At 48.7% G+C, this 26202-nt stretch overlaps 1 protein-coding gene across 1 annotated transcript in view; it reads right to left on the bottom strand.

The window, feature by feature from the left end:
* Positions 1–25908, bottom strand: part of SH3KBP1 (SH3 domain containing kinase binding protein 1) — a 337600-nt gene extending 311692 nt beyond the window's left edge. The window contains exon 1 of the mRNA XM_044911630.1: positions 25797–25908. Within this exon, the coding sequence (XP_044767565.1) occupies positions 25797–25800 (4 nt within the window). The 5' untranslated portion in view covers positions 25801–25908. The remainder of the gene's footprint in view (positions 1–25796) is intronic.
* Between the last annotated feature and the right edge of the window lie 294 nt (positions 25909–26202).

Genomic DNA, 26202 nt, shown 5'->3' with positions numbered 1-26202 from the left:
GAAAGAAAGAAAGAAAGAAAGAAAGAAAGAAAGAAAGAAAGAAAGAAGGAAAGAAAGAAAGAAAAAAGGAAAGAAAGAACAGAACAGAGGCACCTGGGTGGCTCAGTCGTTAAGCGTCTGCCTTCGGCTCAGGTCATGATCCCAGGGTCCTGGGATCGAGTCCCACATCGGGCTCCCTGCTCGGCGGGAAGCCTGCTTCTCCCTCTCCCACTCCCCCTGCTTGTGTTCCCTCTCTCGCTGTGTCTCTCTCTGTCAAATAAATAAATAAAATCTTTAAAAAAAAAAAAAGAACAGAACAGAATAAAAAATATCAGAGCATATCTCATATAGCAAAGGTAAATGTTTTCTTGTGAAATGAGTATTTCAATCGTAACTAAGGATGGGTATGCGCATCAGACTGCAAAGTACAATATATTTCTCACTGGGATATATGATCACAAAAATTTGAAAAAGGGCAGGAGGAAATAGTAAGTGGACTTAATTTCCAGCCTGGACAGTACCTATTCCCTCCTGGGGCTCCAGGTGGTGAGGAATAAACCACCCTTGCTGGGTCGCAGTCCTGACCCATCCCCTGCCCGTTTTACCCCTTGGCCTTTGACTCTGTCCAGTGGTCCTGCTTTGCACCTTCTAGGTCTTCCCCCAGTGGCAGCACCTTTGGGCAAGTATGACAGCTTGGGCTCCCTCTCTCCTCCCGGCCCCTCAACTTACTGGCACCCATCTCTGAATCTCCTGCCATCTCACTACCCCGGCCCACCCCGGTCACCCTGGTCTCTCTCTCTTCTGTGAAAGCCTTAGTCAGGGATGGGAGAAACAGAATAGTACTTTGTCCTTCCTTCATCCTTCCGGTTCCAGACTGTATCTCCTTCAGTTTCTCCACATTGCTTTTGAAAATGTGAACCAATTACTTATACACCTATGTTCATAGCAGCACCATTCACAATAGCCAAAAGGTGGAAACAGCCCAAGTGTCCATCAACTGAGGAATGGATAAGCAAAATGTAGTATATCCATACAATGGAATATTATTCAGCCTTAAAAGGGAATAAAGTTCTGGCACATACTACACCATGGATGAACCTTGAGGACAGTATATTAAGAAGTCAGTCACAAAAAACACAAATATTATAAGATTCCACTTATATGGGGTACCTAGAATAGGCAAAATCACAGACACAGAAAGTAGAATAGAGGTTACTGGGGGTTGGAGAGAGGGAAGAGTGGAGAGTAACTGCTTAATGGGTACAGAGTTTCCGTTTGGGATGATGAAAATGTTCTGGAAATACATAGTGGTGATGTTGCTCAACATCATGAATGTACCTGATTTGCCACTGAACTATATACTTAAAGTGGTTAAAATGGTAAATTTGATGTTTATTTTTTTTTTGTCACCATTAAAAAAATGCATAACCTCAGTCCAATCATGAGAAAACCTAGTCTGAGGGACTTTCAACAAAATACCAATCAATACTCTCCAAAAGTGTCAAGGTCATGAAGGTCAAGGAAAGATTAAGCAAGTGTCATAGAATGCAGATTACTGAGAAGAAATGACAACTAAATACAATGTGGGATCCTGGATAGGATCCTAAAAACAAAAAAGGACATTAGTTGGGGCACCTGGGGCTCAGTCGTTAAGCGTCTGCCTTCGGCTCCGGTCATGATCCCGGGGTCCCGGGATCGAGCTCCGCGTCGGGCTCCCTGCTCCGCGGGGAGCCTGCTTCTCCCTCTCCCACTTCCCCTGCTTGTGTTCCCTCTCTCGCTGTGTCTCTCTATGTCAAATAAATAAAATCTTTAAAAAAAAAAAGGACATTAGTGGGAAAACTTAAGAAATTAAACATGATCTTTAGTAAATAGTATTACACCAATGTTGATTTCCTGGTTCTGATAACAGTACTGTGATTATGTAAGATGTGAACATTAGGGGAAGCTGAGTGAGGGATATATGGAAACTATACTATTTTTTGCATCTTTTCTTTAAGTCTAAAGAAAAAATTAAAAGTTCAAAAAAATTTTAAAAATCAACCCACCCTTAAAAAATAGTGTAATATATGCCAATGTACATTAGTTAATCCTTACCCTGAAGGTGGTCGTTTACATGTGAAGTACCCAAATCAGAAAAGAACACTCCAGGGATAGTGGGTCAGCCTTTGAAAGACCAATGAGAGTCCATCTGCAGCAGAGTTAGTCAACAGGCATAATGGAAATGAGCAATGGCTCCCTGCTCTCTGGACTGGGTGAAAATATCATGCTGGCAGCTCGACCCTAGCAAGAACCACACAGAAGAATCTAGGGATACCAGCATCCATCGCTTTCAGAAAAGGGGCCCTGGACTCTATCAGGACCCTTGGTCATCCATTAAAGAAGGGCCCTGTCCCCTCCCTGGGGGCTAACCGAATCCTGCCACTGGAACACCATAACATCTGCATTGACTGTCTCTCACTTGGCCAGAGAGCTTGAACTCTGCAGAGCATGAGGGACAGGCAGGGTTCCCTCCAAGCCTACTTGCTAACAAGTGTTGAGTGAGTGGCCAAAATTGGTCTGAGACTTGCTTTCCCTGTAACATACCTCCTGGTCGTGGGATTATGGAAAAGGACGCACAGGCTCCCATCAGCTGTTTCCCAAAAGAATGTGACAATTCTTCAAAGGACAAACCAGTTTAGGTCAGTTCACAACAGACAATGTCTTGGGATTCCTGAGAACATGTTCATGGCCCAGAGAGCATGCACCGGCTCGGGCCGACACCCCCCGGAGTGGAGCCCTCCAGGGACGAGGTCTCCACCTGGGCTGCTGCTGTCTCCAGAGAGGGCCGTTTGGGCAGTGACAAGCCTCCCCTGGGACACCAAGTGTCCACACTGAGCTCCTCGGGCTTACGGGGGCTGGAGCATCCTAAATGTCCAAAACCTGACCAAACTAATTTATTTAGCCCAAGGTCTTCAAGTTGACTCAACAGTGGAATCAATCACAAAGCACATAACAAGAAAGCCCATGCTTTTATTTTCTTTAGGGCCAGATGTAATCAAGCCCATCTTCTATTTTCTTCCTCCCAGGGGGCAGACTCATCTGTCATTTCCTGTCCTCATCCCCCTGCTTCCTCATTCCCCTCTTGCCAGTCACAGCCCAGCTGTTTCCAGCCATCCCAACTCCTGGCTCTGCTTCAATGCGACCCGAGACCCCAGCAGCCCTGGGAGAGGGTGGCCCTCAGTGAGAGTCTCAGCTAGGATCATCAAAAACCCAGGACAGTCTACAGTGCACCAAGGCCATCTGACAAACTTCACGGCCCACTGGGCTAAGCGAAACCTCCTTTGCAACTTCCTCAAACTCTGCAGAGATGGAAGCTGTCTTCCACACAGGCTGCCACCAAATCGACTGCCCCTTTGGCCCTACCTGACATGGAGATCGAGAAGAACAACATCCCCACCTGAAGCTAATATAACACTGTATGTTAATTTTACTGGAGTTTTAAAAAAAGAAAACAGCATCCCTAGCGTGGCAGGCAGAACAGATACATCCTAATCCCTGCAGCTGTGACTACCTGGCAAAGTTGCAGATGGAATTAAGGTGGCTAATCAGCTGACCTTAAAATCGGGAGATTACCCTGAATTATCCTGGTGGACCTGATGTAATCCTAAGGGTCCTTCCAAGTCTAAGTTGGGGGCAAAGAGAAGGTCAGAGTGATGTGATGTGACGTGAGGAGAGGACCCCCTGCTGCAGGCTTTGAAGACGGAGGAAGGGGGCCGTGAGCCAAGGAATGTGAACAGTCTCTAGATGCTGGAAAAGACAAGGGAATATCATTTTCCCTAGTTTCCAGAAAGGAACACAGCCCCGTCAACACGAGTTTAGTCCAGTGAGACTCACATCAGACCTCCGATCTATAGAACAGTAAGACAATAAATTCATGTTGTTTTAAGCCACTAACTCTGTGGTCATTTGTCATGGCAGCAAAAGGAGACCAGTACACCTGACTATCAAATATCGGAGTCGCTTGTTTCGGGCCTAATAAATGAGTGAGTCCCGAGTAAAACTATCTTCCACAGTCCACAACACTTGCCTCCCCTGAAGGCCTGGCTCCATGCCACTGGTTGCCACTGGCGTCCATTCCCGTAGGCCTTACCTCCAAAGAAACCAGTGCCCGGGGACAGAAAACGCACGACACGTGGTTTTGTGTCACAGGGCTATTCTAAATAGAACACTTTGCCTGTGCCGTTTTTATGAGGTATTTGCTTGACACAGATCTTAAAAAAGAAAACCCACTCAGAGTTATTTCTGTAACTGAAGGTGGGCAAGAATGGGGATAGTAAAATGAGATTATTACTTATGAAATGAGCAATGGAAGTTAAGCTTATTCTTACCTATCATTTAATGCATCACTCTGCAACTAAGTATGGTGAGGCCAATTTCCATTTCGGGCCTCCCCAACCCCACAGTACATGGGTCTGAGTCTCAGTGTTGTTCTTCAAAGGCCTCGAAGCTAGTGGATGCCAGTCTGTTCTGGTTATTTATTTGGCCAGTGCCAGAAACTCAAAGAGAGCCAGAAGTCACTCTTTTTCAACATACCTTCTGTGTGTGTGGCAAGCACCGTAAATGTGCAGAGACACAGAATCCTCCTGAACAGAGGGTGGGGGTGAAGAAGAGCCACATGGCGGTCAGCACTCCATATTTCAAGAGATTTGGATGCTCTTTCCAACCAGCTGGGAGTCAGGGTTCCAACTCTAACGGTGTCTAACTGACAAAGGTCATGCTCAGCGATTCCTATTACCTAGGCTTGACAGTAGTTAGGGCTAACAAAGGCTGGCCGAAAAATTTTAAAAAGCCATGATTTCCAATGCCAGAACAGTGGGCCATTTAAGCTCTATTTTTAGCAAGTCTCGCTTACCTATGAAGCAGCATCTGGCTCCTATAATTCTCCAAAGCATAAAAGCATTAAAAGATCAGAGTGGCTGTGACAAATGGGCTGGTCCCCAAGTGAGCATTTCCACATTGACAAAAGTAGACAGCCAACAGCCCGACTGGCCCCCCTGGCTTCCAAAGGGACCCGCCATCATGCTGCCAGCTCTCAGCCATTAGCAACAGTTAAAATATTAAGCCAAATGACAGAGGAGCTTCTGCTACCAATTTATGATATTGGAGACTCCATGTCTTTGACAAGAGGGCATTTCCTAAGCAATGCCTCTCTGGGGACGAAGAAAAGAATCCTGAGGCAAAACACCAGGGACTAGCTCAGGCTAAAGAGAAAGGACAGCAAGAGGAAAAGAGAAGAAAAACGTTGCATTGCAGGGCACTTGGGGTGGGGGGGCCAGTGACACTTCCCTAAAATGCAGGATGAGAAGCCTGCCGAAATGAGCACACTGCCTCCCTATCTTGATCTCCTCTGCACAGCCCAGGGCACAGGCATGCGCTTCATTACATCCCCCCCACCCCGGGAGGAAGTGTGGCAAGCCCACACGCCGGCCGGCGCTAAGAAAGATAAAGCGGATTTCTTCTGTGGCGGACTCACGGCAAGGAAACTTTGGAAGAGACAGTAAAACAGGCCGGCCCGCTAGCTGCCCTCACAACACAGGGCGCCCTTGTCCGAGCCCATCATTGCTCTTTCCTCGACGAGTGCGGCGCCAACGAGATGCCTGGTAAAGGCTCAGCAAGGGCCACGGAAGACACCCGTGTCTGACGCCACAATTCTCCTACAGACCATGCCACGGAGACTTTTTACTTGTCTCTTCGGTTCTGTCAAGACAGAAATACATGCAAACACGGGAACACACGTTACGCCGCGACAGGGCCAACAGCAGGGAAGACTGTGAGCAGCGCGGACTTCCTCAGCTGCTCCTGACCATCCGCGGTGTGTGCAGGAGCCGTGAATAAGCAAGACCATTAAATACCGACTTCCGGCCCAGGTTGGGGAAACGAGACTCTGGCTTTAGAGTCATACATCATATGTTGTTTTCACTCATTCAACAAACACTTTTCTTTTGCTGCTCATTCTGGCTCAGACACCGTGCCAGATACGGGGAGACCAGTGGGGAGGAGACGACCATGGTCTTTGCCTCAGCGCCAAAGGATCGACAGTCCACGGAGCACGATTCGTGGGGTCCTTGCAGTACCCGGTGGGGCTTCCTGAGCCAGCACGTGCCCAGTGCCCTCTCCTCAAGCAGTGACCCTTCTCCCGTGCATCCGGACGTATCCGCATCCGAGTTAGGGGTGGGGAGGGAGGAAAAGGAAGAGGGAATGGTGTCTGGCTACAACAAATCAGGTTTCCTTGCATTTTCCAGCAGACCAAGTAAAGCAAAGATAAATAAGACGTCTCATGATCCCCCCTCAAAAATCAGTAACTCACCCTCAATTGGTGGTTTCTTCTCGTTCATAACTATCAAGCCAGGAAAGTGAAATTATGACAGTAGCATGCAGGAATTATTTTAGCCAAACATGCTATTCTCTTCCACCTCCTAAGCAGGAACTCATCAGCTCCAGGCTGTGAGCCAGGGTTTCCCAGGACAGGGCTTAGGACAGTATGGAAGGAAGGGACCAGGCAAAGACTTAGCAGAGCCCAGGGAGAGCAGGGAAGCAATGGGAAGGCGCCCAGGATAGTGCTGTTGGAGCCAAAGAAAAAGACTAATGAGTATCACAGACTCCGAAGCCATCACCACAGCAAGGTTTCCCTACCTTATATCTATAAATTAGTGCACACATAAATTTGACACACTACTGACTTAGCCCCCCATTATCAGAAGGAAGCAATGGATGGCAGATGAGAAAACAAAGATTCCTCAAAGAAGCTCTCCAGTTGGGGGGAGATGGGGAGGACCCGAGCTAGCACAGAAATCAGATGAGACCCCACTCCTCCCCCTTGCCGCTCCGCCCCCCTGACCCCGGCCTCCTCGGGTTGATTCAGAACTCTCCCATCATGTTATGCCTTTAAATATCTTTTCTTACCACTGAAGGTCCACCACCTGGACGCTCTTGACAGGACAATCTATTTTAAAACAGCAGCTCCCAAGGCACATCCAGCATAGAGCCAGCACACACATGTCAGCACCAAGGTCAATGATGACACGGGTCTAAAGAAAGTGCAGCAGACACTGGTGGTGTTCTGGTGCTCAAACTACAGCTCAGGTGAGTGGGAAGAGCCCGAGATATTGGAAACTATTGGCATTTCTCACTCGTGAGCCAGGCAGACACATGGTGGGACCAAGGTTAGCAGATGAAAAACAACATACCAACCCTGCTGGTTGTGACAGGAACATTCAAAGGAGAGGGACCCGGAGTCAATAATTAAATAGCAGGTCCACCTGGAGGTTCACATAATCCTTGTGACATGCAAATTTTCAGCAACACTCTCTGAAAGAATGATTCGGCCCCAACCAAAGAGAGCACAGTCTGGTTGTAATTTCAGGAGAGAATTCAAACTGCTGAGGTTAGGGATGTTTGAAAGCCAACTCAATGGTCTAGTGGGGTAGGCAGGGCACCCCAAAAGTTAAGACGATCCAGGAACAACAGTATAAGCCTGATTATCTCTAGCAACTGATGGCCAATCATAGCTCATGTCTGGGAGGCAATAGAGAGTGGTGGGGAGCACAGCAAACTGAATTCACATGCTCACCCATCTGGACAGAGCTCCCACGACTGCAGCCGAGCAGGAATGCCAGCCCAAGGATACCAGAAGACTTGGCGTTGAAGAGCAGCCAGGGATCTCAAATGTTATGGAAACATCAACTGGCTTCCCAGACATCAGCAATTTGAGATTTATAAAACACCGTGGGCCACTACGAGATTCTGATGTGGCTCTCACAGTTCCTAACAATCTTAAGATTATTTTCTACACTGAATTTCCAAAACACTGTCCACAACCTTACTACTCATAGGCCCAGTGTTCCCAGCACTCAGGCTCAGTCCACACAACTCAGTTCAGCACCATTTTAAGACGGTCCGAATTCATTGGAGGCATTTGTTCTTATGTTATTTCTACATTATGGCAGAAGAAAAAATGTGTAACTTCAGATGATCCGGAGTTATTTTCTAAAACTTCTGTATATCTACCAACATCGAGGTAAGTATTTGCAGTCTTCCACCAAAGAGACAGAGTCAGGGACTTACAGATATCACCAGAGTTCTCCCGTTCACCCGTCTCTCCCTGCTGCCTTAGTCAGTGTGTGCTGCTGTAACAGGAATGCCAGAGCCTGGGTGACTTCACCAAACGTTTATCCCTCGCAGTTCTGGAGGCTGGAAGTCCAAGATCACAGTTCTGCTGAGAACCCTCTTCGTGGTCTCCTCATACAGGGGTTGCAGGAGTGGTAGAGAGAAAGGTGGGGGGAGAGGAAGAGGGAGAGAGGGGGCGGGAAGGGAGGGAGAGAGAAAGAGAGAGAGAAAGCTCTCTGCTATCTCTTCTGATAAGGCCACTAACCCCATCATGACGGTTCCACCCTCATGACCTAATTACCTCCAAAAAGTCCAACCTCAAAATACCATCTCATTGGGGATTAGGGTCCCAACTTTGTGGGGTCACATTCAGTCCACAGTACATGCCAAAAAAAAATCTGTGTGTCTGTCTGTCTCCAACCCCTCTCTCTTTCACACACACACACACACACACGCACACACGCACACAGGCACACACATGCACAGAAAACAGATGAACACACAAGCTAGGGGGCCCAAAGCTATAAGGATGGGGGCTATGATCAGTGCACCCATCATGTGCACAGAATGTATGAGGGGGTCTTCACACGTGAGAGGGCTCTGGCACAACGTACTAGTGTGGCCTTTTTGGTTGTTTCTCAGTAACTCACTTGAGGCCCTGCTGTGTGCCAAGCCTCCTACTACACACCATGTATTTAATCCTAGCGATACCAGCTGCCCCGTGGGCCCCCCGCGGAAACTACAAGTGGGCCAGCTGTTGGAAGTGGCCTTCACAAAAGGAATGCAGCAAACAGAAGACAGATGGAGGGCATTGTCACTCGTGAGAGAGAAGAAGTAGGCCTCAAAAATACGGTTTGCTTTTGTGAACCCTGGGAATCACAAAGCAAGAGAAAGCAAAGTCCCATCTTCAACCAGTTCACCAGCTCTGACAAATTTAATACTCTCAAAATACACCCAGTCATGAGACTGGCAAAAATGTAGTCAGGTGATGCAACAGAGACTGATGATTACCTCCCAGTGTCCCCTTCCTCCTTTTAGAAATAGAACCCTGCCCTCCTTCCAGGGTAGACAGAATAATGGCATCCCCAAATATGTCCACATGCTAATTCCCAGGACCTGTGCATAGGTTATAACCAGGCAGAACGAGCTTTGCAGGTGTGATTAACTCGGGGCTCTTGAGATGGGGAGAATATTCTGGATTATCTGGGTGGGCCCAGCGTCATCGCAAGGGCCTGAAAACACGGAAGAGGGAAGCAGATGAGCCAGAGAAGATGTGAAAACAGAGGCAGGGGTAGGAGTGACATGAAGAAGGGACCGTTAGCCAAGGAGTGCGGCCGCCTCTAGAAGCTGCAAAAGGCAAAGGACAGGTCCTTCCCTGGAGCCTCCAGGAGGAACGCAGCCCTGCCAACCCATTCTGGACTTCTGACCTCCCGAACTACAAGACAGTAACTCTGTATTGTTTTAAGCCATTGAGCTTGTGGTAATTTGTTACAGCAGGAATAGGAAACTAACACTCCCAGCCCCAGGTTGTGTGGGGCACATGGCTGCCCAGGGGGAAACTACATCCCCCAGACCCACCTGCAGCTGGGGCTGAGACTAGCTAAATTTGTACCAATGAGCTGCGTGAGGGAATGACACGAGCAGTTTCCAAGTCACATGCTTTAAAGAGCGGAGCTGCTCAACCCCCACCTCCCTCTTCCCACACGGGCTGGAAGGCAGACCAGTGCCCACAAGGCCCTCCTACCACCCTACCACGCCGACAAAGGCAAGGCCCTAGCAATGGTGGAGGGGGCGGCAGGAGAGGAGGCACCTGACCCCATGACCCTGCAGAGCAGAGCCCTTCACTCATTCTGAACTGTCCAGGGCTCAGCAGGCAGCGGCCAGAGAGGAAAACAGACAGCTATGCCATCTTGGGGTCTCTGTGACAGCCATTTAGCCTATCCCCTAATATATCTGGGGTACCAAATGTTGGTGGGCATGGGAGCAGCAGAAATGTTTACGCTCTGAGATTATACACTTTGAAAACCAATTTGGCATTCTCTTCTCAAGCTCACATACTCTCTCCTTCAATAAATACACTCTCTTCTTTATTCATTAGTTTGATTGTTCCCCCATTCCCTGGGAGAATATGCTGGTACAACCACTTTGGAAATCTAGCAACTTGAAAGCCAGCAAAATCACTCCTTGCTATACACCTTTAAAAAAACATATTTTACACATGGCTCCTAGAGGCATCTACTAAAACGGTGATAGGAAGTCCATTCACAGTAGCAAAAAACTGGAAGCAATGCAAAAGTCCACCAGCAAAAGAAAGGATAAATACACAAAGGCACACCAGATAGGAAAAATAAACAAACTATAAAACGAGAGACAACAAGCAAAACACAAGTCTCTGTGCAGTATGGTGTCAGGTTTAAAAAATTAAAACCAAGTAAAACCAGACAATATGTTTTTAGGAGATATATGTGGAAATGATAAAACTGTCAAAGAAGGGAATGATGATTTTTAAATACGCAGACAATGAATCATGGAACACTACATCAAAAACTAATGATGTAGGGGCGCCTGGGTGGCTCAGTCGTCGAGCGTCTGCCTTCGGCTCAGGTCATGATCCCAGAGTCCTGGGATCGAGCCCCACAGCGGGCTCCTGCTCAGCAGGAAGCCTGCTTCTCCTTCTCCCACTCCCCCTGCTTGTGTTCCCTCTCTCGCTGTGTCTCTCTGTGTCAAATAAATAAATTTTTAAAAAAACTAATGATGTAATGTATTGTGATTATATAACATAATAAAATAAAATTTAAAAAAAAGACCCATGATGGGGGCACCTGGATGGCTCAGTCGTTAAGCGTCTGCCTTCAGCTCAGGTCATGATCCTGGGATCCTGGGATTGAGCCCCGCATCAGGCTGCCCCCTCAGCGAGGAGTCTGCTTCTCCCTCTGCCCCTCCCCCTGCTCATATTCTCTCTCCCTCTCTCTCAAATAAATAAAATCTTTAAAAAAAATAAAATAAAGAATAAAAAAATAAAAAAACACAATGTGAATGCCCTTAATGCCACTGAACTATACACTTAAAATGGTAAAAATGGTAAATTTTATGTTATGTATATTGGACCACAAAAAAATAAATAAAAGCTCGTAACACTTTCAAATGTTTAAGGCAAAATAGGGATTCTTGGAAACCATTTTCCTTGTGAGGGGACCTTCCACATTACTCATTTGAGAAACCTGCTCTATCTGGTTTCTCTCTAGACCTCCAGTGAGAAGGGAGTTTCGGAGACTGACTAAACATTGTCGAATCGCAGAAAGTTGTCTTCTAACTTGACGTGTGTTCCTCAAATTAAGACCTTTCTTTCTTTCTGGATAAACAGAATTTCTTCAAACAAACACCCTTTGGTTTGACAGCTTATTTCACTGTGTGGTTCTTGAAATAATCACATCGCAGTCTCCCTCCCAGTTAGGGAAATGAAAGTTAACTAAAATGTGTCATTGAGTGGAACCCTAAATATCTCTGAGTTCCTCTGGTTATCAAACCTTACATTTAACAGGCACTCAATAAACACTTGTAGAATTTAACTGAATTCCAATACATGGCAGTATTGGGTCAACTGTCTTGTTTGTTCTACCAGTACGAGCTGGTTATGTTCACAATTTGAAAATGTAAGAAAGGGAGAAAGTATGTGGTAGAGCTGAGCTACCAATGCTCTCTAACATGTACTATCACGAAGTTCAGAGCTTTTATAGAAACTTGCCCCTAAGAGGGCATCATACATATTCAACTAATTTTTTACCAGGTACATGAGCTGACATTTGGCATGGGCTGTTGGCTGAGGAATAAATACTTACATGATGCTATCCATTAACGAAACTGATGCACCATGAAGGCAAGGCTTTGAGATGGTTCTTCTGGCCTGGTTCTTGAGATTCTGACCAGCCCTACCCATTGCCCTTTGAAGCTAAAAGCATAATATTTTGAGGGGAGTGTATGATGATGACACAAAACTAAGCTCAGAAACCACAGGACGGTTATTACAGCCATGACCTTTTCTTTGTCGGCACGGGACTTGGACCCACATCCCAGAGAAATATAAAGTCACAATGAGGACCCAGGGCCTCCAGGACACATTTTTCCCTATGACTTTAGAAAACAAAGTTCCTTTCAATGCCAGTCAGGGCATGAAGTGAAAAGAGGAAGGGAAAGGGAAAAGAAAGAGAAGGAACCAAACCCCCAAGGGTTTCGCCTTTCACTGTGTATACCCTAATCTCACACCTGAATGCTAAACCAAGATTAATCACCCAAAATGGGACAATGAAGAGGGTACAGTGTTGTGGACTATGAAAGCCTCACTAGCAATCTCCTTCAGAGGTGTCTCTCTTCCCCCCTCCCATCTCTGTCCCTGTCTCTGTCTCTCTCATCCCCGTCTCTGTATCTGTCTCTGTCGTGCTCTCTCACACACACATGCACACACAGGTGAAGCACATAGAGTATAGAAAGGATGATAAGCCATATGAGCACAGTTTCTTGAACTAAACCTGAAAGCAAGCACAGGGACGGCAAGTACCCCATGAATCCCCAAGTAATAATCCCCACAGCCTCAGGTCCTCTTCATTATCATCATCATCCTTGGCCATTCTAGTCATTTAGAGGGCTATGGAAACAAAGAATGGATATAAAATGTAATATAAAATATAAAATCCTGCCTACGACCTGAATTCCTTAAAGGGTGAAAAGGAAAATGATGTCCATCACATCCCCATTTATAATATCAACATTATGGAAACACTCTCACTGCTCGAATGATAGGGAAATAGTTACATAAATTGAGATTCATGAACTGAGATATTCAGCAACTAAAAACACTGGCTTTGAAGACGACCATGAAGGTAAAAAGACACCAGGCCACACACCCACAAGTATGTAGTAAAAAGGCTGAAAAGACGTACACCAAAAGAAAATGAGAGTGCTTGCATCGGGGTACAGTCTGGGCTGCCAAATTCTCCTGCTTCCTATTTTCTAAACCCTCCAATACAGTCGCTATATATTTATAACCAAAAAAATTTAAGGTTCGAGAATCTTGGAGCTAGAAGAAGAACCAGCCTAGAATGTACTAGCTCTGGTGCAGGTCCTGTAAGGCGAGTCCCTCCCGGGCAGCGAGCCTGTGCCCTCCCTGCCACCGCTGGCTCGCCCCCACCCCCAGCACCCCCACCCCCCCAGCCTGGGGCAGCGGCAGGGGCACCTCCCACAGGCCCGCACAGGGACCACTTGGCGAAGGTTTCTCCTCCCCCAGGGGGACCACACCTCCTGCGGTGGCCGTTGTGACCTTAGACTGCACTGAATAAACGAGTAAACGACAGTTTCACCTAGTCTCAGGGCCACAGTACTTTTACTGAGCAAAGGAGGGGGTGATGGTGACGTGGTGACCAGTGGAAAATCCGGGAGGCCCGGCAATACCGGCGGGAGAAGGCTGTAAGGAAGCAGTGGGAGGGAGGGGTGTGAGAAGGGGGTTTTCAGGAGTGAAAGGGTGTTGGGGGAGGGAGAGGGAGAGGGAGAGAGAGATCTCAGAGAGCTGGCTGAGGGGGAGGGAGAAGAAGAGGAGGAGGAGGGGGAGGAGATGCGAGGTAGAGGGGTGGGAAAGGAGAGGGAGTTGGAAGAGGGGTTAGTAAGAAGGGGAGGGTAAGTAAGAGGGGTGTGGAAAAGGGGGATATGGAGGAGGATGAGTGTGGGTGAGAAGGGGCACAGACAGGGAGAGGAGAGGAGAGGTGAGGAAGAGAGAGGATGGGGCGGTAAGGAGGTGGGAGAGAGAGAGAATGAAGGAAAGACAGAAAGAAAGAAAGGCAGAGGAGAAAGGGACAAAAAGAGAGAAGCCCTGGGGAAGGGGAGGAGAGAAAGAAAGGGAGGGAAGGAGGGTCAGAAGAGGGTGGGTGGATGGGGTATGGGTGGACAGTGAGGGGAAAGACAGGGTACAAGGGAAGAGAAAATTGGGGAAAGAGTGGGCGTAGGGAGAAGGTGGGGAGAAGGTAGGAAAAGGGATTACTTGGAAGGCAACAGAGGAGGAGGGAGACATAGCCGGAGAAGTGTGAGGGAAGAGGACAGGAGGGTAGGAGAGAGAGGGAGTGGGGGGATCGAGAGATGAGAGATAGGGTGAGGGGACCAAGAAAGGGTGGGGGAGAGAGAGTGGAAAGCAGACAAGGCGTGAGGTTGGAGAGAAGCAGCAGGCCAGACATTGGGGGGCAGTCCCCTGCCCCCTTTTCCCTTCGCCTCTCCGACTGGGCGGTTCACTCGCCAGGCAGGGGCTGTTTTTCACAATGTCTTCATCTCTTCCTCCATTTAAAAACCCACAGGTTCCCTAAAAGAGCCAGATAATGTCACAACTGTACCCCACCCCCACAGTGTGCTATCATCAACCCATCCAAATGCCTCCAAAGTCACATGTACACATTTTTACGTGCTGCCAATGCAAAGGAGAAACTACGGTGACTTACACAACTGGGGTCTCAAAGGATAAAAATAACCCCTTTACTCACTCGGAAGCACAACTGTGCCTGGCGTGGCCAGGAGCCCTTCCTCAAGGGAGCCTTATGAAAGGGCCTCCAAAGATGGACGGAACATCCTCAAAGACTGTAGCACCACCTCACACCAATCACCCCTTTGTCAAGGGAAAGCCAGGAAAAATGGGCACAGGGCACTTTCAGGCATGCTGGCCTATGGCTTCCACGCGTCCTCATTTGTAGTGCCCGCCCCAAGAGTGACCCCAGGTCCCCCGTCTCACCGGCACTGCTCCTGGGCAGGCTGCCCCAGCACCTAGCACACAGCTGGAGGAGACCCTCCTTAAACATTTACACGGAACCAGACCCGGGCACGCCCTGCCCCTCGCAGAAGTGGGTCCACAGCAGCCGCCTGTGTATCCTCAGGGGGCGATCTTGACTCCGGGGGGCCTCAGTCTTGCTAATGAGAATTTGGGACTGGGGTGATGAATCAAATCCCTCTTAACAAGCGGCTGGAACTGCGGCATGTGCCCCAGGAAGGAGTTGCACAAAGAGAAAAACTGGGACGGGGCAGGGAGGGGAGATGGCCAGATGGCATGGGGGGGGCAGCTGGCCTATCCCTGGTTCTGGGGTTTGTTGGGGCCCTTGGCTTGCATGCAAGGCCCCTGTGGTCCTGTACTAAGCCCCCCTTTTCAGATTAACAGGCTCTGCTTAGCTTCCTCACTCGAAGGAAGTCCTTACTGCGTGCGCGTGCACACACACCCACTATGAAGCAGGAGACAGTCCTAACCCAGTTAAGGAACATGGTCTCCATCAGTTAAGATCCAGGACAAAGTTTCTACCAGTTATGAAACCCAGATCAGTTGAGACTCAGGGATACACAGCAGAATCTCCTAGAGAACTCTTCCAAAATATGCCTGTCGGTCCATCAAAACCAGATGAGGAGGACCCAGGCATAGCGTTCTGATGCACATTCCCCAGGGGAGGAACCCACCAGCTACGGAGAAGTTCTATCTGTTTGTTCGGGCCCCTGGGTGGCTCAGTCAGTTAAGGGTCAGACTCTTGGTTTTGGCTCAGGTCGTGGTCTTGGGGTTCTGAGACTGAGCCCCACATCGGGCTCGGGGCTCAGCACAGCATGAAGTCTGCCGGAGATTCTCTTCCTCTCCCTTTCCCTCCCTCTCTGCCCTCCCCCCACACTCTCTAAATCAATCAATCTTTTAAAAAAGAAGTTCTATCAGCAATTAATCATAATGTAAAAAGGAGGGAGAAATAATGGAAATGCCTGTCTGCTGTTATGGGCATGAAGTCTGCCTGGAAGAATTTGGGAGAAAGAAAACGGGGGCGGGGGGGGGGGGAATCACCGGAGAACTGGAGGACTGGGATTGGGAAGGAGACCTGTCACTGTGAGCACTTTTCACCTTTTGAATTTTGAAACATGTGGATATATAACCTCTTCCAGAAATTAACTTTTAAAAATGTTTTTAAAATTTCCCCAGCAAGCAGCTGTAGTCTCAAGGCCCAACAAACAGATGAGCACTGTGAACTGCTTCCCTTTGCAAATTTGTCCTCAACTGGTGAGCCCCCTACTCCTATTTTTTCCCCAGGCCCCCCAAAGCTAATTACTTTCTTTTCATTTCTTTTCTGACATTCAAAGGTAGCAATTAAGCTAAAACATCACCATCAATTTCCCAACACTCCTCTGCCAACCTGCTTAGGTGTCAGCAATGAGCTAATTGACAGACTGTATTTGGGTTGACACCTTCTGCTGTCCATCTAATATTTTAAGGAGAACAAAAGGGCAGTGAGAAATCACTGGTTAAGTGATGAAAAACTATCCCATTTGGTTCATTGTGAAGAGGGGTTTTGGTTTCTGGTTTTTGAATGACCAAAATAGGAGGAAGGCAATTTATGAGGCCGTTCATGTCAAATGAATTTTACCCAGAAGCTAGCATGTAAAATGTTCAAGCAGAAGGTAGTATCCAGAACAGTCTGGTGAAGAAAATGAATATCCATGAAGAAGCTGGCTAAGAGGAGAGGAGAGCAAAGCCAGGAAGGCCTTTTCCAGTTCTTATCCAAAACAACATTCAGGCACCTCCTTCCAGCTCTAGGCACAAAAATGAGAACTAGTTGGAATAATTAGGGAGGACACTAAGCTAATTAAAGACTTTTCACACAGGGAGTGGGTGTGTGATGGATAAAACCAGTGCAGCCCCAGAGGACCAGACCTAGAACAGGGCCCTAAGTCTTCCAAGTCCAGAACAGTCCAGAAAAATCCAGCAAAAACACAAGGGCTGGTGTTTGCATACTGACTGATAAGACGTTGAAATTTAAGGAGATGGTCATTTAAACTACCTATATGTGCTGTACTGGGTGCTTAAGGACTTAAATTTGTTAGGCAAAACGAGTAATTAATGACCAATTCAATATTTATAGTATTTAATCCAAGACACTGAGGCAGAAACAGCAGTATGAATTGAATAGCACTTCATCTTGCCACTCTGTCCTCCACCTGGGGGTGCAGATCAGCCTCCTGGGGGAGGAGGGGCAACTTCCTTGGCCACTGGAAGGAAATCAGCTTAAGGCCTTTACTGAGCTTTTCCTGCCCACTGAATACAGTTCAGTGAGGACACATATCGGTGAGGATTTTTTTGTTATTAGTGTTTTTTTCTTCCTGAGGCTAAGTATAGGCACAGTTTATCACTGCAGTAAGGTCCATGAGCTACATTTTGCTTTGTTGAAGTGTCCCCTAATGAAAACTGTAGACTTGCCTGTAAGATATTTACCCATAAAATAACAATCAAGTTGAAAACCAAGTGTTCCTAGTCACTCAGGATGCCAGTGTACCTTTGCCAGCGAAAGGAATTTGGGCAAAGAAAGGTACAACTGTGTCAACCCTCTATGCGCAGATTCGAGAGATCAGTTTGGCATGACAGTGCTTTCTCCCACGACTGAAATATCCTAATGAACCCCAGTAATTGCCAAGGAAGTTACCCAAGCAACTAACTCACAAATGCTTCAGGATGGAAAAGGAAAATTCACAATTCCCCCCCAGGCAGAGAGGGATATAACCAAGGGAGGTAGCTAGAGGGACCGAGCAAAGATGAAGTGCCTCCCAAAGGAAACACTGACCAAAAACATTTAAAAACAACAAAGCCATACTTTCCCTTTGTCTGCATTCCCTTGGAGTCTTAACTGGGACCCTTGGGCTTCCACCAAGTGTTCTCCAAAACGCTTGGGCAGCGAGGAAGCCCCATGGGACGTGGATTCTATGCTTCAAGTTAGACGCTTGCCAGGGAGGGGTGATGAAAAAGTTTTTGGAGGCGCCTGGGTGGCTCAGTCGGTTAAGCGTCTGCCTTCGGCTCAGGTCATGATCTCAGGGTCCTGGGATCGAGCCCCACATCGGGCTCCCTGCTCTGCGGGAGGCCTGCTTCTCCCTCTCCCACTCCCCCTGCTTGTGTTCCCTCTCTTGCTGTGTCTCTCTCTGTCAAATAAATAAATAAATAAATCTTTAAAAAAAAGAAAAAGAAAAAGTTTTCGAAACAGACAGCCGTGGCGGCTGCACAAGACTGTGAATGTACTTAATGCCACTCAACTGTGGGCGTAAAAATGATTAAAACGGCAAATTTTGTTGTATCTATTTTACCACAATTTTAATAATTAGTAATGTAATACACCAAAAACCACTGAACTGCACACTTGAGATGAGTGAATTGTAAGATACGTGAATTACATCTCAATAAACCTGGGTTGTTTTTTTTTTTTAATTTACCAGGGAAACAGCCTCTAGAAAGAGCCTCACTGAGGAAGCAGGAGCCTGACATTTACTGAGCGCCGACCTGTATGCGTGGCTAGTTCTTTCCTATTTAAAGGAAGTTGGTTCCTGCAGCTAGGGGACCATGTCACTTTGCCTCTCAGAGTCTCAGTGTCATCATCTGATGGTGTGGGCTGCCCTGACTGCCAAGGCCCTTTCCAGAGCTTCAGTTGCAGGGACCGATGTGTGAGTGGCAGAAGGACCCACCATCTGCCACTCGGCACATAAGCACATCCCACTAGGAAGGCAGAACATCAGGGGAGCCAAACACGGGAGAAATAAGTTTACAACTTGGCGACCCAGGTATTGACAGAAAAGGCGCATGAGCTGTGTTAAGACACTTTCTACTCAAAGAACGACATGGTGAAAGAATGATAAAGAGTGCTGCTTTGCAGTGACCTCTTGGTTTATTCATAAAACAAAGGCTGTGGCTACAGAGGAGACCTTGTGTCCAGAGCAGCTGATGATGAAGAAAGGAAATGGTGCTTCAACCATCTGTGTAACACTCAGGGCAGGCCTCCCCAACTTTGGGGGGCGGACGACTGCTGGGGGGCTGTCCTGTACACTGTAGGATATGTGGCAGTGTCCCTGGCCCCCGGGCCCCAGCCCCCAGATGCCAATAGACTGTCCTCCCCCCACCAGCTATGACAACCAAGTGTCTCCAGACATTGCCAAATGTCCCCCTGAGGGGCAAAATCGCCCCCGGTTGAGAACCACTGCCAGGGCGAATTTTCTATCTTGACCCTGCAGTTCTTTGTCAAAGCCATGTGACATGTGGTGTCAGCCTTCTCACCCACTGCAGTGCAGGCCGCCACGAACTGTCAGCAAACACACCACCCGGGGGACCTCACAGAACTGCACACACACTCCTGGCAGCCAATAGCCTCCGAGAATTTCAAGTAGTAACCATACTTGGTTGAAAGGGTTACTCATTCATTCATTCAGTGACATATGGCACTTAGTGTATGCCAGGCAATGAGCCAGGGCAATGGCGTTGGGGACACCCTGTCAGAGATGAACAGACTTCATACAAGATGACGTGTTGTATAGCAACCTTTGGAGCAGGACTCAAAAGATGAACAAGGGGTGTGGCAGGCTGTGTAGCAGCCCTCCCCAAAGATGTCCACATCTGAATCCCCAGGACCTGTGCATATGTTACCTTCAGTGACAAACAGGACTTGGCAGGTTGATTAAGTTAAGGGGCTCGAGATGGGGAGGACAGCCTGAATTATCCAGGCAGGCCCAATACAACACAACGGTCTTTAGAAAGGGAAGGTAGGAGGTTCAGAGTAAGAGAGGGGATGTGAGGACAGAAGCAGAGGTTAGAGTGATGTGGCCACAAGCCAAGGAATGTGGGCACTTCTTCCAGAAGCTAGAGAAGGCAAGGAAATGGATTCTCCCCTACAGCCTCCAGAAGGAACGCAGCCCTGCCAACACCTTAATGTCAATCCAGTAAGACCCATTTTGGAACTCTTACCTCCAGAAGTGTAAGATCACACATTTATGCTGCTTCAAGCCACTGGGTTTGTAGTATTTTGGCACTGCAGCAAGAGGAAACTCACACAGAGAGACCAGAAGGCAGAGAAGAGAGCGGAATCCCTTCCCCGTGAAGGAAACCACGCGGGCAAAAGCCTCAGAGGCCTGAACAAGCTCGGAACAAACCAAGGCCGGGGTGGCTGCTGAGTTTCCCGAAGGCTTGGCTAAGGCGCTCAGGTTCTAAAGCATCCACAGGAGGGTGGTGACATGGGGTTGATTCCAGAAACATTTGGGGCTTGACTGCACCCTGGAAAGAGCTGAGAGAGGGGAGAGGGAAGGAAGGAGAGGCAAGGCAAACAGCAGAACAGCTATGGAAGTGACGGGAAAGGTGGTGATCCCCCCCACCAGGATACAGACATTGAGGACGAGAAACGCTGAGCTCAGTGGGGCGCATGCTCTGTTGGCAGTGTCGAAGACACACCTGGGTGAAGTTAGCTCGAAGGTTAGGGGTAACAATTAACTCAACCAATTTTAATTTGGGGCTTCCCACGTGCCAGCACAGATGCCGTTCCTGCCCTCCCCAAGCACGGAAGAGAGAAGCAGAAGGGTCAGCAGCAGAGTGACGTGCTATGGTGAAAGAGACCTGAGCGGCCATTGCTGGCTTGGAAGATGGAAGTGGGCCATGAGCCAAAGAACGCAGAGGACTCTGGAAACTGGAAAAAGCAAGGAAAGGGATTCTCCCCTAGAGCCTCCAGAAGGAATGCAGCCCTGCCCACATCTTGATCTTAGCCCAGCGAGGCCTGTGTTGGACATCTGATCTCCAGCACTTTAAAGATAATAAAAGTATGGCATTTCGGGGCGCCAAGTTTTTGGTAATTTATTACAGCAGCAATCAGAAGCTAATACAGGTACCAGGTACAAAACACCAAGAACAAATACCAAAAACCCTACCATGCTAACAATGTATGTGAATGTCCCTTCTAAAGAGGATGGAGGGGAAAGAAGGACAACGGCAAAGACCCACGGGATACTCTGGTAAAAGTCCAAGCAATGCTGAGATGCGCCGGCTCATGTCACTAACGCCCAGGTGCTGGACGTCCGGCATGGATGAGATTCATGGAAGAATCAACACTGTACTGTTCCAGTGACTCCGTAAGACGTTTGTTCTGAACTAGGAGCACATTTTTCTCCTTCTCTAAGGCCATGTGCCACTTATAACAACAGCTTATATTTGACCAGAGCACCCATGTACTCTTCAGGGACCCACATACTCTGAACCTCAGCTTTCTCACCCGCCAGGCAAGGAGGTTCTACACTCGACTTTGTGCATCAGAACCACCTGGAGGGCTCCTTAAAACACAAATTGCTAGGCTCCACGCCCCCCCTTCCTCATTCAGTAGGTAGAATTGAGGCCAGGGAATGTGTGTCTCTAACAAGATCCCAGGGAGGCTGATGCTGCCGGCTGGGGGACCACACTCTGAGAACCACTGTATTCGACTCTCCTCTCACACTGAAGAGATTCAAGTATCTCCCTGCCCCGCATCTTTCCCATGAAGAGCCACCTTGACTTCCTGGTTCTCAGCGGCTTGCGCCGTATCTCTTGCCCCGGGCCGGCATTCAGTTGTCTGTTGTGCTTCATGTTGCAGAGCTGGCAGACTAGAGCTGGCCCATATTAATAAAGGAGCCACAAAATGTACCTAGAAAGCCACTGTCCTCCCCCACCTCCTAGTCGCTGCCCCCCTTTATCACTTAGTTAGCTCAGAAAAGCAGCCCCTGCCATCCGGGAGCAGGCCGGGCAGTCTCCCCCACTGAACATAAATAATTCCCCAGGACACCAACATCAGACAAGGCCACTCTGTGGCCAGCATGGGACAAGACAAAAACAAGACCACTCTGTAATCCTGGCTGAACACGGAGAACAAGTGAACCTTGTCCAAATCACAAACGGCCCCACACATCCCCGCATCCTGGCTAACAGGAGGCACTGCGGCTTCGTTACCAATCACAGCCTCTGTCTGGTCTTCCCTGCTTCTAGGTAAGATTGATGAGGACCCCCAGTCATGGAATTACGTCGCTTCCGGCCAGCATCCAATCCAGAGCAACACCCAGCTTCCTTAAACGCTCCCCTAAAGCCCCTGCCCCAGGCGCGGTCCTCCGCGGGGTCCGTCGCTGTCACGAGAGGAGAACCGCCTGTTCCACGCCCCGTGTGGGCCTGGGGGCGGGGAGGAGCCGTGGCAGGAGGGCCGTGATGACTCCTACCCAATTTTCAGATTTCAGATTTCAGCTCAAACACAATCTCCTCAAAGACATTGTCCTTATCCCTCTGTAGCCTAAATCACATTGCCCCTCCCTAATCTCCTTTCGTGAGACCTAGCAGGGCTTCTAATCACCTCTTGTCTTGAGTACTGCATTCGGGCCTTCCTCTCCCACCAGCTGCAAAAGCCACGCTGGCAAGCCCATGCACAATGCCTGGCACAAAGCAGGAGATCAATAAATACTGCATGGAGGGGCGCCTGGGTGGCTCAGTTGGTTAAGCGACTGCCTTCGGCTCAGGTCATGATCCTGGAGTCCCGGGATCGAGTCCCGCATCCGGCTCCCTGCTCGGCAGGGGGTCTGCTTCTCCCTCTGCCCTCTTCCCTCTCGTGCTCTCTGTCTCTCATTCTCTCTCTCAAATAAGTAAATAAAATCTTTAAAAAAAAAATTAAAAAAAAATACTGCATGGAGAGTTGGGTGAATGGAGGAATACTGACCACTGTATACAGTCTACTTTCAAACAATTTCAAATACAAGAACTGATGAGAGAATGTCAGTAATGCAACAAGAACTGGAGGTCTGTGCAACCAGGGAGGGAGCGAGGTTTTGCCTGTGCTGTGATGGGTACAAGGGGACAAAGTAAAGGTCACAAGTGATAAAGGTAGAGTCTTTCCTTCCATTTCTAACTTTAGACTGTTTGTGGAGACCAACACATTACATTCATTCTGGCTTTAGTTTAGCATAAAGCAATCTCCCACCAAAAAAATACATTGCTAAAAACAGTCCAAACTTTCTTGTTACCCTGGAATTTTCTAAACAAAAATCATTTGCTGGGCTTGCAAATCCTCCACTATTCACAAATTTGGATCGTTAATATTTGTGCGATCATAATGACAAGAGGCTTTCTCTCTATCTGGCACTGCAGGCATCTGCCTGCAAGCTCTGAGGGCACATTCTGAGTGGGCTTTTGTAAGAGGCCATTTTGCAACTAACTGGCTTCATTTCAGAGTTAGGGATTTAATGCTCTTCAGTTATTTTTCAGATTAAAGACTATATAATTACACTGCGTTAGCCATCAACAGAAAAATCATTACCAGGCCAGGTAAGAATGCAAGTGTATCAAACTGATACACTGGAGAAATCTTTTGAAAACCAAGGAGACTTGGGGGATTGGGGAAGGGGGCTGGGCCTGTGTGTGTACACACACCCGCTTCAGAAACAGCACTATTGGGTGGCTCCATCAGAAGACATACAGAATCAGTTGTTAAATACCTGTACATCACCACAAATACACTGCTGAAGATGCTTTAGAAAATAACAGGTGTGGGGGGTGCCTGGCTGGATCAGTCGGTGGGGCATGAGACTCTTGATCTCAGGGATGTGACTTTAAGCCCCACCTTGGGTGTAAAGATTACCTAAAAATAAAATCTTAAAAAAAAAACCAAACAACTCTTTGGGGCACCTGGGTGGCTCAGTCGGTTAAGTGTCGGACTCTTGATTTTGGCTCACGTCATGATCTCAGATCGTGGGATCAAGCCCGCTTAAGATTCTCTCTCCCCGACTCCCTTTGCCCCTCCCCCTCCCTCTCTAAAAAAAAAAGAAAAAGAAAATAGCAGGTAATCTTTAGCCATAGACTACTACAGACATCTTAAGTCCCACTATAAACATTTTAATGAATTAAATACCAGCATTCATTTTAATCAATCGTCTCTAAGTATTAATACCTGAAATAAATGAAAATCAGTTTCTGCACCCCCTCTGTCTTGTAATGGTTACAGTAAAAAAATATTAAGCTTGAAAGGACTATAAACTGCAGAAGCAGTCTCTAATTTTCTTAGGAGGCTCTGGATAATGAAAACAGTTCAGGCTTGAATAATAAACAGGTCTGTTTCTTCTTAAACTGGACTCCTCTTCCCTCTGAGATACAGAAGACATTTGTATCTAACTTCTTTTTTTGTGCAACCCTCTCGGGACCCGCAAAAAAAAAAAAAGGAAAAGTGATCAAAATATCATTTTTGGTTACCTCAGGAAAAACCAACCTGTTACTAAAGTGATCAGTAATGTTTAAAGTATATATTTCTGTTAATAAACTAAAATCATCTTACTAGGTGCCAAAGCAAAACAAGAGTGTTGAGCTAAGTGTTTTGTCTTCCACCAGGTAGGAGGGTTGCATACCCATTCATTCATTCATTCATTCATTCAATAAATATTTATTTAGGGCCTGCTCCACACCACGCACCAAAGAAAACAGTGCTGAGCAAAATGGTACCAACACAGTTCTGTCCTTACGGCTATGGAGCTTACAGTAGGGGAGATAAATGTTAAACTCAAATAAATATGTAATACCGCTATTTTTTAAAAGGTACAATAGGAGAAAGGGTAACAGAGAAACTAATTTAGACTGCAGATAGTGCAGGGACCAGAGAAGGGCACTGAGAAAAAAGTGACACTGAAGCCGAGAGGCCATCAAATTGCCACTTTAGAAAAGGAAAACCATTTTGGCAAATGACCACAAATGGGATTTTAACTGCCTGTCAACAGCTGATTGGGTTAAACCTCCTCTTTCCCAGTGCATCCGTCTTCAGGAGCATCCTATGACTGCTTGCCTATCATTGTTGGACTCGCCTACTCAAATCCTATTACCTGAACACAGAAACGTCTCATTTTATTATGATTTATTATGATCTACAGCCTTCCTCTGCCTGGCCTAAAAACACCCAAAAATAATCTGCCAAAGGTATGAAAGCCAGAGACTGGCTTCCAGCAAGAACATTAACCGGGTGGGCCACACGATTACTAGCCCAGGCAATCACAAGTCCTTTGCCCAATAAAGTGCCACATCCTCTGGGCAAGGTGGCTCCAATATGCCAGAGTCTATACCAGATGGAACCCAGGGGACCGAACGGTTAGTTGCCTACTTGGAAATCAAGGACTGGATCACCTGCTCCAGTTCCCCCAGCCGTCGGACTTAGAGGATGTAGGAAGTGGCCTTTGAGCATCACGGAGCGGAGAGCTCGTCCGACTGAGAGAAGGCAGGCAGGCAGAGAGGGGGTCAGGGCCGGAGGAAGAGGGGCTCCAAAAGAGACGCGTCTGGCGCTCAGGACCCGAGGATGGCACGCCAGGCCGGGTACTGGGGCGTTTCCCGCACCGCCCCCCCACATCGGCCCCCAGCAAAGGCAACCCGGCCCCTGGCCGCCCCGAGACCCCGAGATTCTGGCTTCCCCCACCGCGGGGCCAGGAAGACAGACACCGCGAACCCCGCGCTGGGCCGGAGCCCACCAGCTCCCAATACCCACGTCCTCAGCGCAGAGGAGGGCGCGCTGGGGTGAGAAAATGGCCAAGACAAAACTCTCCCCGCCCACCCGAAGAGCCAACCACACCCCCTGCATCCCTCAGCCTCAGCCGCCCCGGGCCGGCCCGCGATCCTCCGCCCAGGCCCCCACGGGGTTCCCGTCGGGGCCGCGCGGGCTCAGCAGGAACGCGAGTGGGAGTGAACGGGGGTGCGCGAGGCAGGCAGGGTGCCCACCGCGGTGTCACCCGCCAGGGCCCTGCCCCCGGAGCGTCCTCCCGACTCCGCGGTCCCGGGACAGGCGGGCCGCCCGCAGACTGAGGTGGACACCCGGGCACTGGGGCGCAGGCAGTCCCCTACTCACCCATTGGCGTCGAGCCGGGCCGGGCCGCCGAGGCAGCGTGAAAGTTGGCGGAGGCGGGCGCGGGGGTCGGGCGCCGGGATCCGGGCGCGGGGATCGGGGCGCAGGGGTCGGGACGCGGCGGCGGCTGGGCCGGCTTTCTCCTCAGTAGCGGCGGCCGCGGCGGCTCAGCGCCGCCCGCTGCTGCCTCTGCTGCTGCTGCCGCTGCTGCCCCGTGGTGATTCCTGCTGCTGCTGCTGCTGCTGCTGCTGCTGCTGCTGCTGCTGCTGCATCGCGGCCCGCTGCGCCCGGCTGAGCCGGGTTTCCTGCTCCCCGCGAGTGGAAATTGCGAAAAAAAAAAAAAAGAAGAAGAAGCACCGCCCAGCCCAGCGCCCAGCAGCCGCGGCCGCGCAGCCCGCTCTCCCCCCTC

The sequence above is a fragment of the Neomonachus schauinslandi genome, chromosome X (assembly GCF_002201575.2).
Source record: "Neomonachus schauinslandi chromosome X, ASM220157v2, whole genome shotgun sequence".
Taxonomy (NCBI): Eukaryota; Metazoa; Chordata; class Mammalia; order Carnivora; family Phocidae; genus Neomonachus; species Neomonachus schauinslandi.
The sequence above is the reverse complement of the archived record's forward strand: the minus strand, read 5'-3'. Positions and strand labels throughout refer to the sequence as shown.